Below are 15,074 nucleotides of genomic sequence, written 5' to 3'. Positions count from 1 at the left end.
TAGCAATCTACCGTATTGCTTATCGGGAAATCACTGAAGATCTACTGTCAAATGAAATGGCCGATCTTTATGGCGTTGGAATCTGGAGACCAACAGAAGATGTCAGAAAAGCGCAAGGTCAAGAACAATAGTTAGGTAGCAAGAACGGTGGGAAGAACCAAAAAAAAAGTGGCGCTGCGTCTTCATGTTGGCTCGGAATATAGCAGAATGGTACTAGCGGAAGCACGACGAACTAAACTGCCACCCCACCCAGAGAGTATCTACATAAGCATAGGATGGAGGAGGATCCTTTATGTCCACCGAATTGGAAACCGCAGAACACGTAATGTTTCATTGTCCTAGGTTTCACAGCGAAAGACTATCTGTACACAGAGTTTTTGGAGATAAGCCTTTCACTAGGAATTTAGTTCTCCTTATGTGCATAGACATACATTGTTTGATTGCAGTGAGTTGAATGCCGCGCAGGGAAGGAAGCGCAGAGAAATTCACATGTCACTAACGCCACATCTCTAAAGCTCCGAAAATATTTAATATCTGCGCTTTTTGGAATTTGATTGATTGCTTAGCCGGTTCGACGGAGGACCAGTAAAATTTACGGCATATGCAGTTGACGTTTCAGACACCATAAGCGGCAGATACCTAACAAGAATCAGCTCTCTGATGGATCACGCACTTCGGGATGTTCATGCCTGGGCATCTGGAGTTAGGTTAACCGCCAACGCGGAGAAAACCGATCTAGTATTATATACTAGGAAGTATACGGTCCCTAACTGGAGTAAGCCTAAGCTGGGAGGGGTAACCCTGCAAGAAAAATATAGCACAAAGTATCTGGGAGTTATACTAGATAGTAAGTTGTCGTGGAAGCACCATGTGGAAGAGAGAGCCAAGAAAGCCTCCGAGGCACTGTATGCATACAACAGGATGCTGTATGCACGTGGGGCCTATCACCCAAACTCCCTCATTGGATATTTACGGCATTTGTCAAAACATACTTGTTTAGTGGACAGCCCCACAAAAAAGTACGCATACCAAAAAACTTGAGAGGGTATGCAGAGTATCAATGATTAGCATAACGGGAGCCGTGAAAACCACCCCGACAGCAGCATTGCATGCCATTCTATACATCCCGCCTGTAAACCAAACGGCCAAAAGCATCGCGTTAGCAACTGTAACAAAGATTAAGGCATCGCGGCAGATTGAGTGCAGACCTTATGGCCACAGCAATATAACGACATCTAACATCGGTCAAACGGAATATATAATCCTGTGTCAGAGCTTCGAAAGCGATCTTGGGACCACAATTGAACCGGAAGGCTGGTTCCAGAGTGCAGAAATGGCAGGACAGTCTAGTATGTCCTACGTATATACGGATAGGTCTAAATTAATGGAAGGGGTTGGTTCTGCTGTTTAATCTGCAGTCGCGTTAATATATATATATTGATAGTCATGCTGCGATTAAGGGAATAATCTCACACAGTACTTCATCAAGAATGCAAAGAAGCATGGGCAAAACTTCTCTCAGTCCAGACCATACATCTTTACTAGGTTTCCGGTCATAAACGGATAGAAGGTAAACAAAAGGCCGATGAGTTGGCAAAGGAGGGTGCAACACTAGCTGAGTCGACAAATAGATATCCCAATCCGTTTGGGAGAAATCCAAAGGAGACACGAGTTGCATATGATACATCAAGCAGGAAAGGCGTGGACAAGAGCGAGGGCCACAAAATTGCTAAGATCATGTGCAAAGTCTACGATATTAGACTCAGAAAGTGACTCATATCTCTGAAGAGAGAAGACTTAAGGCTCACGATGGGCATGGTGACTGGACAGTGTCTTCTGGCGTCACATGCTTATAAGTTAGACCTCGTCAGTAGGTAGAAACGGTTAAGCACGTTCTGTGTTCGTGTACTGCGCTCGCCAGGTCAAGGCTCCAACTATTAATGGGGGCAGAGTTGCCAGGTTTCAAGGCAGCAAGTAAGCTGGGTCCTAGAAAACTGCTAGTATTTGCCAAGAGGACGGAGTTATTCTCTAACATATGTCCTGGCAAATGATTGGTGACACTATGGACACATTCAGTCTATGTGAGGTATTTATTGACCGGCCAGTTCAACCTAGCCTAACCTAAGTTTAAGAATGCTCCACTTGGACTAACATTCAAAGACACAGTGTCCCGGAATTTGATATTAAAAAAAAAATTGTTCATTTTCATTTATTCAAAGCATTCAATCTGATTTTGAATGATTTTGAGTTCTGACGGTTTTTAATTCAGGCTGCGACAATAAAAGTAACATTGACTAAAATATATAAATACATGAGTATGAATTATTTCAAAAAATATAAATTTTAAATCAAATTATCAAATAAGCAAAAAAATATACATTAAATAAAAGGTTATAAAAAAAATATAAGCATATACTACGTACATTTTTACTTAATGTAAGTAATCACCAGTTTAGAAAATTTCCAGTGTGAAAGGAAAACTTTGGAAAAACTTCTACTTTCGATTATCGTAATTCGTTCCTAAAAATATATAATCGTAAATTCAAAAATTAAGAAATTATTATTGACGTTTGAAAAGAATATAATTATGGAAAAGGAAAATATTATTAAAGGAAAATACAAGTATTTAAATTCTCAGATGTATGAGATTATATAAATACATGAAGCATGTAAATATATAATAAAATAAATCTATATAATTCTCTACACTGAAAGAAAGAGACTAGTAAAATCAAACGAAATACGGGTCAATTCAATCGAAATTTCTGTAAATTTTTATCCATCGCAACAAGAATCAACTGCGCACAAATCGTTGATTCGTAATTAACCGTTTTAGTAGTCAAATAAACAAAAAAAAATTGTTTCATTATACTTTACCCATATTTTTGTTAAATTAATAATTATTACTGTCGCTCTAAGAATACCAATCAAAACTGTTAATATGAAAGGGATTTCTGTTCTTTTGAAATTACCAGTGCAAACATTTAAATTAACAGATTTAATGTTAAGATGAGACTAACAGCGAAAGCCGTAGAAATGACAGAGATTTTTTTCATTCGAAATAACCAGCGTAAACTGTTAAATTAACAGAGTTTATTGTCGAAATGACACTACCAGTGAAATCTATTGAAATAACAGATATTTCTGCTTTTTCTAGATTAATAATTTCCGTTCATATGACATTAATACCTATGGAAAAAATAAAAGCCGGATAAATATATATTTAAACTTACGTATTTTTTTTTATTTGTATAAGTTACACATAAGTACATTTCATTTCTAATGATTTTATTGCTATATTTAGTAATATTAATTAAAATAATAATAACTTAAATCTGAATTGAAATAAATAAAACTTGTTCCGAATTACCATCGACAGCTTTGTACGAAAGTATGTTGCCATATATGTAAATACGTAAATATGTGAATACATATGTAAGTAAATACGCATACTTGCTACATAATGTAATGTAAATGTAAAATGTAAAATGTAAATGTAAATGTCTAAGTTCTTCTTTAGACAATATATGAATAATCTGGAATCAAAACTGAAGACGAATCCATCTAGTTTCTGGTCGGTGATTAATTCCAAGAGGCAGACTAACGGATTTCCGACGTGCATGGAATATGACGGTGTATCGTCCAGTAATACGGTAGATATTTGTAACTTATTTGCCAAATTATTTCAGAAGGTATACTCAGATCCTACCTCTTCACCTAGTCCGACATGCTACTCTGGTTCTCTGCGTCAAATTTCTTCTTTTGATATTACAGCCGAAGATGTATTTCTGTCAATTTCAAAATTGAATAATAGTCCGAAATCAGATAGCGAGGGATTTTCTCCGTTATTCTTCAAACTATGTTCAAATACAATTTCTGAACCCCTGGCAATTCTTTTCCAAGGATGCTTGAACCATGGGATATTTTTAGACTCTTGGAAGTTATGCTCCATAAATCCGGTATTTAAGTCTGGTGACCGCAATGATATTCGCAACTACAGACCTATTGTTAAGCAGAGTACTCTGGCAAAACTATTCGATAGTATCCTTCATAACAAATTGTTTGACTACATAGTCAAGGCTATTGGTGAGTGTCAGCATGGGTTTTTTCCTGGCAGGTCTACTTCTACCAATGTGGCTTTAGTCACTAGCCAAATTGTAGATGCCTTTGAGAACCATGCGCAACTAGACGTCATCTATACTGACTTCTCGAAAGCATTTGACAAGGTCGACCACTCTATACTATTGCAAAAACTGGGGATGTACGGAGTGACCGGAAGTTTGCTGAAGTTCTTCACAAGTTTCTTATCGAATAGAAAGCTTTTTGTGTCAATCGGAGCCAACCAGTCTACTGCGCTTATTAACGCTTGGTCTGGAATCCCACAGGGAACCCACTTGGCCCTCTGTTGTTCCTAATTTTTATTAATGATCTACCTCAAAAATTCAAATTTGCTAAAAGTTTAATGTTTGCAGACGACGTCAAACTCTTTCTAACCGTACGGTATACTTCTGACTGCATTAACTTGCAATATGATCTCGATTCTTTTAATGAATGGTGTTCAAGTAATAACCTACTTTTAAATACTAACAAATGCTGCGTGGTTTCCTATTCTAAAAGGGTCACTACCACCTTTTTCAACTACAAATTAAATGCTGGATCTTTAAACCGTTGTCGAGAGATAAAAGATCTGGGTGTAATTTTTGACAACCAACTCTCTTTTTCTGGTCACATCGACTTTATTATTTCCAAATCTTTTGCAATGGTCGGGTTTATTAGACGTAATTCCAGGGACTTCAAGGATCCGATGACTTTGAAGGCACTTTTTACGGCATTGGTAAGAAGTCGTCTGGAATATTGCTCGATTATATGGAGTCCATTCTATGAAGGGAGCTCACATAAAATTGAGAGAGTTCAAAGAATTTTCACCAAAATTGCTTTGCGTATGCTTCACTGGCCCGATCGCCTCCCATCATATATCAGCAGGCGTAAATTGCTCGGACTCCAGGCTTTGTATGACCGTAGAACTTGTATCTCACTCATGCTTGCCTATAACGTTATCAACGGTAATATAAACTGCCCTGATTTATCTAATTTATTCGTTTCATATATTCCACCACGTGATCTAAGGCACACCAGACTATTTGTTGAAGTAACTCATCGAACGAATTACGCGTCGAATGAACCCATATCCAAGGCTTTACACCTAGCAAATCGATATAGTGGTCTTCTTAACTTTAATAATAGCATTTATAAATTTAAGCTTGAACTTTTCTCTATTTTTAACAAGTCTGTAAGGAAGTTTGTACTTTTTGGACCGAAAATATAAATATAAATATAAATATAAATAAATATAAATATATATTTGCTACATATGTACATATTCAGACACCCGTTAGTACATGCTGTAGCGAAAATAACGGCACTGCACCGTTTGTTAAACTTTATTTCAATTTTTTCTTCAAAAATGTTCACCATATTGTTATATTATAATTATATTCATATTTTTGTACGCACATTTGATCTGAAATGTTCTAAAAAAACTCAAACTTTTATGCTGTCGGAAACATCAAGATTAAAAAATGATGTTTTTTATTATCTTTTAGATTCGTTCGCGTGAGTGAAAATTCGTAAAAATTTGAACAAAATGTTACTAACTTTAGAAAAATCCTGTTCGTTCAAACAAAACTTTTGCAACAAGAGGGCGCAATTTAGTATTCCGGTTGGAGGAAAAGTTGCAAAATTGTACCCGATAAATAGGTGTCCCGATATTGCATAAATTTTTGCAGTGTTATGCGCAGTAAACTCAAAAAAGTTTTTTCGTTTTGTATTGATAACTGGAAAAGTAGTTTTTTGTTGTTTTCCCAATTTGTGTGTTTTTTTCGATTTGGTGGTTTTCTCATTTTGGTGTTTTTTTTAACAAGTGGGACCGTCGTCATAAGTACAAAGTAAGAGCGCAGTGAGCGTAAAATTCTCTTTGAATTTTTTTCATGCATTGACTGTTGTTCGCTGTTGATATGACTTGTGAGATCAGTTGTGTTAACAGAAAAATCAGTTAGATTGATTAGGAATCTGTCAATTTTACAGAATTTTGTTAACTTAAGATCGACAATTTCTCTTCTGTTGAAATGACTAAATTAATTTGTTCGCTTGACAAAGAACTCGGTCGAATTAACCATAAATCGATCAATATAACCGAGTCTCAATTAAGTCAAGAACAACAGAACCGATTTGTTGATTTTACTAGCACCATTTCTTTCAGTGTAAAAATAAAATAAAGAAATTCTTTAAAATTTATTTGCCGCCTATATACATAAGTTAATACCCATATAGCCACACAAAAAAGTACGTATACCAAAAAACTAGAGCAGCTATGCAGATCATCAAAGACTTGCATACCGTGAGCTCTAAAAAGCTGCCCCGACAGCAGCAATGCATGCCATTCTACACGTCCCCCTCCAGACTTAATAGCCAAAAATATCGCTTTAGCCACTGCAACAAGGCTTAAGGCCTCGGGGCAATTTGGGTTAGACCGTATGGCCATAGCATTTTAGCACCATCTACTGAATATCGGGCAAAGGGAATATATCATCCCGTGTTTGTGCTTCGGAAAATATATTGGGACCCCAATTGAGCCGGAGGGCGCAGAAATGGCAGAACATACTATACACGTGTATACCGCTGTTTCTAAACGAACGGATGGAATCGGGTCTGTTGTTTACTGTATCGATCCATAAAAAGTTGATCCTACAGCCAGGTTACTGCAGCTTCTTTAAGGCGGAAATTATAGCCGCGAAGAAAGCAGCAGAAATTCTGGAGGAAGCGTGCTTAAGCTGCAGTCGCGTCAATTTATATATTGTTAGTAAGGCGGCGATTACGGCAATAACCTCACACAGTACTTCATCAAGAAGTTTTCTGGAATGCAAAGAAGCTTTGGAAAAACTTCGCTCAGGCCGGACCATGCATCTATGCTGGGTTTCCGGTCGCAAAGGGATAGAAGGTAACGAAAAAACCGGTGAGTTGCCAAAGTAGGGTACAGCACTCTCTGAATCGACTGTAGGCGTCCCAATACATTTTAGAGATGTCAAAAAGATACAGGTGTTGCGTATAATCCATCAAGCAGGGAAGGCGTGGGCAGAAGCACGAGACTGTGAAATTTCAAATCCTCTGATATTAGACTCACTAGAATCACAAAGTGGCTCATACCTCTGAAGGGAGAAGACTTAAGGCACACAATGGGCATACGAACTGGACACTGCCTTCTGGCGTCACATGCTTATAAGTTAGGCCTCGTCAGTTACAGAAGATGTAAGAAGTGCAAGCTGCAGGAAGAAACGGTTAAGCGATTTCTGTGTTCGCGTCCTGCGCTCGCCAAGTCAAGGCTCCAGCTATAAGTGGCGGTATACTTGCCAGATCTCAAGCCAGCAATTAAGGTAGGTCCTAGAAAATTTCTAATATTTGTCAAGAGGATGAAGTTATTCCATAACATTAGTCCTGGCACCTAATTGGGATTCATTCGTTTGATCGTCAAACAAATTCCGGTAGCACTACGGACACATTCAGTTAGAAATTTTTTCCAGAAATCAATATTTTCCAGAAATCAGTTATAATAAAAATACAAATTATTTAGGAAGTTCTGCTTTGCGAAGCATTTGGCGTCCCCCTGTGAGTAGCGCCCGGGGCAAGGTGCCCCCCTCGCTTCGCCACTGGCTTTATCTAAATTTTAGTTGCCAGCGAAGCATAAACGTCTTTGCCAAATGACATTGAGCAACGGCCATGCGATATCAAGCAAGAAAATCACACAAGCCGATATTTCTGGCTGCAGATCTTAGCCGCAATGATCTAATCTATTATAAAAATATAAAATTCCTGGCGTATGCTGATGATATTAATATCTGCCTTCACTGGCCGGGATGAAAAGGCAGAAAAAATGGGTCTTGCGATAAACAAGTGCAAACCGGAGTAGCCACTGTTAGGAATGAATCGGCACATTCACACGTCAGCAGCTACGCCCCTTTTTGTGGATCGAAACTGTGAAGGTATTCCCCTGTTTATGAGCCATAATTAACAGTGAAAACAATGAGACGCTTGCATGAAACCGAGAAATTGTTCAGACTCGAATTTACGAATAAAATCTGGGTATTTTATATCTATACCAAAAAAAGAAAGTGTTTCTATCGGAACCCGCCTATGGAAGCAGAGGTAGAGGGCGGCCCCCACTCCGTTGGAAGGACCAGGTGGAAAACGATTTAAACTCCCTTGGTGCGACCAATTGGCGCCGGTTGGCGGAGCGAAGGAGCGACTGGCGCGCCTTGTTGGACGGCCATAACCGTTTAGAGTTAAGCGCCAATTAAGTAAGTAAGTAAGCAAAAAAAAAAAAAAACAAGCCACCTATTAATCAGAAACTCGAGTCATAGCAATTTCCCGTTTTTATGGATACGGCCCAATGTCGCCCGAGAGTGATAAAGAACAATACCTGCAATTAGCTGGATAAAACCAAGTAGAGGAAGACTGTACTGACAAGAGATAGGGGATTGGGTTAAGGGGGTACATTGGCTGTATGCAAGAACCAGCTTGACGGTTCTCTTTTGCGGAATTCTGGCCTTGCGAAGAGCACTAGACACTTCTTTCATGGTCAAAAAGATAGAAGCGGTGCTGCGATTGGCTCTTGTTGAAATAATCGGTGATCAGCTTGTACCCGGTTTCCGTTATTAGGGATGTGGTAGATGGAATTGTTTCCGACTCTAAACTGTTATGGAGTTTAATAGTTTCTCAGATAGCCAAGCGGCTATCAAAGTACTTAGCTCTGCCAACGTGAGGTCGAGAAGTGTCAGGAATTAATTGACCACAATCGCAGTGATTTTGAAAATAATTTATTTCGTTGACAAGGCATACGGATATTTTTGGCAACTGTCACTCTTACCTCTTGGCCAGAGCGTGCACTTGTTCCCTGATTCTGGACAAGTGGGCCTCGAGTCAGCTTAGCAAGCCCTCGTGTAAGGTAACAAGGCATTCCTGGTCAGTTTTTTATTTGATTTGTCGTTTAGTGTCTCATCGTTTCCTATATCTCGCTGAGTATGTATCTTGAGAATCGCGTCCATTTATTTTAGAGAGTTTTATTAAACAATTATTAAACACATGAAACAAACCGATCAGTTTCGACGCTAATAACCTGCTTTATTTCGTTAAATGTAATTTCTAGCTTTACAGCAATCTCAATACAAATAAAGGGGGTAGGGCAGGTTGTTGCAATGTGGAACGCTAAGTAGTCTTGCCGTGGTTATATGAAGAAGTAGGTGGCGTCGGAGATTGGGGATGTGAATATGGGATCGATCTTGGTGAAACCAGTTTTGTATAGAAAAATCCTTTACATTGGCCTTTTCCCTACCACTGACATTTCAGGTGCATACCCTCAAACGAAATGTTTATTGCGTTTGTTAAGATTATCATATAAAAAGAGAGAGATTTCTTTATACGAAATTTCATTGTCAATGTTTCCAAAAAAGGGCACGTCGCAAATTGGAACAGAAGCTCGATCTAAATCTCTTCAGAGATAAATCGAGCTAAGTATATTTTTTTTTTCATACTATCATTAGGCAATTTTCAAAACTGAAAATCATTTACACGCTAGCTTAACGAGGTCATTTAACCCTTTTGACATTGATAAGAATAGACGTTATCAGCTTAATAAAGTAAGTTCCAATTACATCTCTGCTAGTTATCGCAGAACAGAACATTCGCTACATAGCGTTGTTTCAACACGGTTACAAAAAATTGCAGCCATTGTATAGGTTAAAGCCCCGTCACATAAGAAGTTTTTTATATGGATGCGTTTAACTCAATCTTATGCATTATTAGTAGTAGAGGCTTACGCCGATCACTTTATCGTCGCGCCGGTGTACGCCGGCGTTCTTACTTTAGAAAACTTTATATTTCTATTTAAAACAAGTAAAAGTGTCTAAGTTCGGGTGTAACCGAACATTATATATTCAACGTGAGCTTCAATTGTACATTTCATTTCAGATAAATTACTTTACTACATAACACGTGGCACCGCCACGTTCATTTCCTCTTACAATAAAACTTGATAAGTGAAATATCATTGATATAAAACTATTTTTTGCTAAGTTATAGCTTATTATTCTAGTCTACGACGATTTTAAACATGTTGTATATCTAAGTTGCCGTGGTCTTTAACCGATCCCTTCCATTTTTACTGGAAATATTTTCTGCTATAAGGAAAATATGTGTACACAATTTCATTACGATATGTTAATTTTTCTTCAAGTTATGGCTCCCGAAACATAGAAAATTGCTTAGTCATAAAAGGGGCGGTGCCACACCCATTTTCAAAAATGTTAGTGTTTTCCAATTTAATGTTATAACTCAATTTAGAAAGTAAAATTCTATTGATATAAAGCTCTTTTTTGCAAAGATATAGCTTATTTTATTCGTCCCCGACCCTTTTAAAAAATTTTTATATAAATTACGGCAAATCCACGTGCAAGAATTATTCTCCTAACTGATGTCTAAGGTGGTTTTCGAAAAGTGGCACGCTAACTTCACGTGAAGTTGGCGGTGCACCATACAAAAAATTAAAATTTTTTTTTTTCGAATTTAAAAAATATGCCACTTATCTACGGCAAATTCGTAGCGTGAAGTTAGCGTGCCACCCTATAATTTCTAAAATATGGCCGCGGCAAATTTTTTTTTTCACGGATAAATTACGGAAAATTCACGGCAATTTTCCCAATAGGTAATTTTTTTCCACGTAAAAGTTGTATTGCCAACTTCAGAGAGGTCAAATTTGGTGAAGGATATCTCAATATTTACTCAAGTTATCGTGTTAACGGACAGACGGACGGACATGGCTCAATCAAATTTTTTTTCGATACTGATGATTTTGATATATGGAAGTCTATATCTATCTCGTTTCCTTTATACCTGTACAACCAACCGTTATCCAATCAAAGTTAATATACTCTGTGCTCAAAGCACGCTGAGTATAAAAATAATATTTAGTTTTTTGTTTATATGTATTTAAGGAAATCAACTCTTTAGCCATTTCGGAAAGATCCGGGGTTTTAGCCTCAAAATCTCACGGATCGTTGAAATATTTCAGGAGTAGCCCCTTTTTTCACTTACTCCAGGGGAGGATTCTGGTCTTAGGACTGGTACTGCTCCGTCTGCCGAAAAAATAGAAATACTTAAAATAGTCACACTTTTGGCTGTATGTCTCGTGCAAAGCGTAGTTTCACAGAAGGAGATGTTCCGGGCTGGTCACGCACAAAAGCGACTTACGGTTGCTATTGATGGTATATTAACGATTATTTATTTATTTATTTATTTATCAGCCTCCAGTTTTTTTTGCTGTTTTTAACAGCTACAATTCCCGATGTGCGAACAGTAGCAATCCCGACCATCAGTCGCTATCACGGCTCCTGTCCCTCACACCATTTGTCAGCACAGAAGCTCATACCTTCGGCGACATCACTTTCCTAGAAGCTCAAGGTGTAGCTCCGAAGACTTTCTGACGGATGTTTTCGTGGCGCTATGCAGCCGAGGTACACCAGAAAAACACCTTGAAACGTTAGGGAGTAACTATTCGGCCAAGGATGCCGCGCTCGTAAGCCGTCTAAGAGGACATCATTACGTAAGTCATGGGTGAAAGTCGTATAATCTTCGGCGTATCTACATAATTTATATTTTACAAGGACCTTGGATAAAATTTTTAAAATGTAGATCAAAATTTGTAGACCGTTGTGTTCGAAACATTGATTTCAATAGTCTTTGTAAAACCAAAACGATATTTTAGAACGAGTCGACCGATTTTAAGTTAAAAGATGTCAAGGTTATATGCTCACTCCAAACTGATTTTGTTTTACGGCCTTTTGATATAAGAGCTCATTATGGATGAGCACGTAGTTTCAGTTTTCAGACTAGTTCGACTGTCCACTACGTTGGGGTAGGTAATTTGTTCGACTGTCTTGGGAAAGCTTTTGCTTCACCACTTTGAGTCTTCTTGCGAGGGACAAAACCTCACCTGTGCCTACGTATTAACATTTATAACAGGAGCCGTACGCGTAGGTGATATTTAAACTTGATTTATAGGCTATAACAAAAAATTTTTGAATATAAAGATATTGCATGCGCGAACTTCGGTGGAAAGCAGCGGAGCGTAACAAAATTCTAGTAGGTCACTTTCACCACACCAAAAACTTTAACACAATTTTTAACATAATTTAAGCACAGAAATACACTGATTGGAGTTTTAGTGAGTAAAAGTTAAAATTCTGAACACATTAGCTGAATAAAAAGTGTACAAATAATTATTAAATAACAAATACAGACAGTGGTAGTTTAACAAATTCTGCTGTGGTAAGTGGTGAATGTGACCTACTAGAATTTTGTGAAGCTTGCCTCACACGATTTTTCGTCTATGCAATGTCTCTATATTATATCGTTTCTGGCTATAATCAATGTGATTCACTCCAACGGACTAGTTGGAGATAGGGTCGCCAACTTTAGGAAATGTCAAACCGGTAGACTTGGGTGTTGCATGCTAAAGTGTGCAAATCAAAAAAAATCATTTCAGACGCTATTTTATAGTTTCGCCGCAGCCGCGCCGATATTTTTGACATTCGGAGGCAGCGTGAGAAAAACGACAAAAATCGGCGGCGGCGGTGGCGTTTATCGGCGGCGTATATCTTTAATGAGTACATTGCACGTAATTTTTATGTAGAACGGCAGATTGAGCGACACTGGCGCCATCTGACATGAAAAAGTAGCCAACTTCCAACTTTTGTTGCAAGCCCAGCATAAGAAGAAGAATTTGACATTAGCTTTGGTTAAGGGTGCTTTCACACTTTGTAGGGTAAATTACTTTCCCCACTCGTTGGTAACTTTTCTAACATTTTTTACAGTTAAAAACTACTAAAACTAAACAAATGAATAGGTCACAAAATATTTTAGCAAGTATATTTTTCTTGTATAGTGAGAATGTTTATTTGCTTGTTCCCAATTCTGAAGTTCCTTAAATTTACAAACGCAACATCTTGCGTGATTGTGGCGATGCTACTGGCATACATAAGATTGCGTTGAACACATCTATATGAAAAACTTTAATTGGGTCTCGGTCTTTACCTACAAATCTGCTCTGACATAATTATAAAAAGCTGTTAATTATTAATTTGCAATTCGGTTGACGTAGGCGCATACTTGATATAAATGTAAAAAAATAACAGAAAAGTAGAAGACCTCAACACAAAAAGCATATCAATTAGGCAAACAGCAGATAAGAAATGTATTATAAAATTCAAAGTTATCGGTATAAACGATTTACGACTGAATTTTTTGCAACACAAAATCTTAGAATATTTATACCATGAAGGAATTAATTAAACAAAAAAAATTTTTTGATGTTGCTTTGCCCGGTGTGTGAACCCAGGATCTTCGGTGTGGTAGGCGGAGCACGCTACTATCACACCACGGCGGCCTGACGTGAAATTATTAGTTTAATGCAATTTGAAAAAGAACGCCATAATTGCGAGTTGGTATTGGATTCTTTTGTCTCTCCCATTGTGAATTCATACAAGTGAAAAATCTTTCTATTCCTCCATTGTCATACCTACCTGTCAAATAATAGCTGACAGGGAGAATAACCGTCGCGAATGGCTGGAGAATGGAAGAAAGGTTTGTTTTTTGCTAGCCGGTATTAAATTGAAGTGCCATGAATCGCCCATTTGTGTTTCAAATCAGGTTTTCTTTTAATTGTGTATAGAGAAAATCAGATTACATATTGACTTTAATTTCTAAAATCTAGTTATTAGATAAAATATGAGCAGCCAGTTTAGCAAGAATTTTAAAATATGTAAATAATGTAATATACCAGTATTTTACAAAAATTGTTTAAAAACACTTTTGGTAAATGATTTAAGTAATCGGACAGCGATTGAACAGGTGATCGAGGCTGTTTACTAATGTGAACATTTTTTTCAAACATTCGCCACTTGTATGAATTCAAAATGGTCTCTCCTTTCTACTGGCCTTCTTCACTACCACATCAACACAGTTGACAGGCTTATCAAGTTTGGAAAAGGCACAAAGTACAGCGCAACTCTTTAGAGCGTTAATTTAGAATATCGATCCAGAGCCGTTGTTATCAATGTAGTCTGATCTCAACTAAAACTCACCAACACTGTGATTTTGAACTCAAGGGTCAATCTTAGGCTGATGACAGAGAGCTTACTATAAGCCAAGGCGAATTCAGTACCAGGATTTGTTATCCGAACAGCTGATTGCAAGGCGAATCTATACCAGGTGGTGGCAAAGCGAATTCAGCTGTTGGGATAACACCACCTGTACTGAATTCGCCTTGGCTGATTGCTGCTTCTTGATTATTTTCCATACAACGCCTTTGTACAACAATATGTCATTTAATCGCAATCAATGAAAGTTTCTTTTGACTTTACATTAGGGCTGATTACATTCACGACGGCTGTGTAGCCGCCACATCTGTCATATTATTATACTCAGTTGAGCAGAGCTCACAGAGTATATTAAGTTTAATTGGATAACGGTTGGTTGTACATATATAAAGGAATCGAGATAGATATAGACTTCCATATATCAAAATAATCAGGATCGAAAAAAAATTTGATTGAGCCATGTCCGTCCGTCCGTCCGTCCGTCCGTCCGTTAACACGATAACTTGAGTAAATTTTGAGGTATCTTGATGAAATTTGGTACGTAGGTTCCTGAGCACTCATCTCAGATCGCTATTTAAAATGAACGATATCGGACTATAACCACGCCCACTTTTTCGATATCGAAAATTTCGAAAAACCGAAAAAGTGCGATAATTCATTACAAAAGACCGATAAAGCGACGAAACTTGGTAGATGAGTTGAACTTGTGACACATAATATAAAACTAGTAAAACTTTGGACAAATGGGCGTGGCACCGCCCACTTTTTAAAGAAGGTAATTTAAAATTTTGCAAGCTGTAATTTGGCAGTCGTTGAAGATATCATGATGAAATTTGGCAGGAACGTTACTCTTATTACTGCATGTACGCT

General features: G+C 37.7%; 1 protein-coding gene across 22 annotated transcripts in view; it reads right to left on the bottom strand.

The window, feature by feature from the left end:
• Positions 1 to 15,074, bottom strand: part of LOC137237673 (UNC93-like protein MFSD11) — a 99,068-nt gene that overhangs the window by 16,613 nt on the left and 67,381 nt on the right. For 16 of the 22 annotated variants that reach the window (XM_067761649.1, XM_067761643.1, XM_067761641.1 and 13 more), the window contains one exon: positions 2,449 to 2,520. The exons of 5 other annotated variants lie outside the window; for them this stretch is intronic. In XM_067761649.1, coding sequence (XP_067617750.1) covers positions 2,449 to 2,520 — 72 coding nt within the window. Of the gene's footprint in view, positions 1 to 2,423; positions 2,521 to 15,074 lie in introns of those variants that run through there. One more of the 22 variants, XM_067761655.1, reaches the window with a different exon arrangement.

This window comes from Eurosta solidaginis, chromosome 1 (assembly GCF_040869045.1).
Source record: "Eurosta solidaginis isolate ZX-2024a chromosome 1, ASM4086904v1, whole genome shotgun sequence".
NCBI lineage: Eukaryota > Metazoa > Arthropoda > Insecta > Diptera > Tephritidae > Eurosta > Eurosta solidaginis.
Note: the sequence above shows the minus strand (reverse complement) of the source record. Positions and strands in the feature narration are given on the sequence as shown.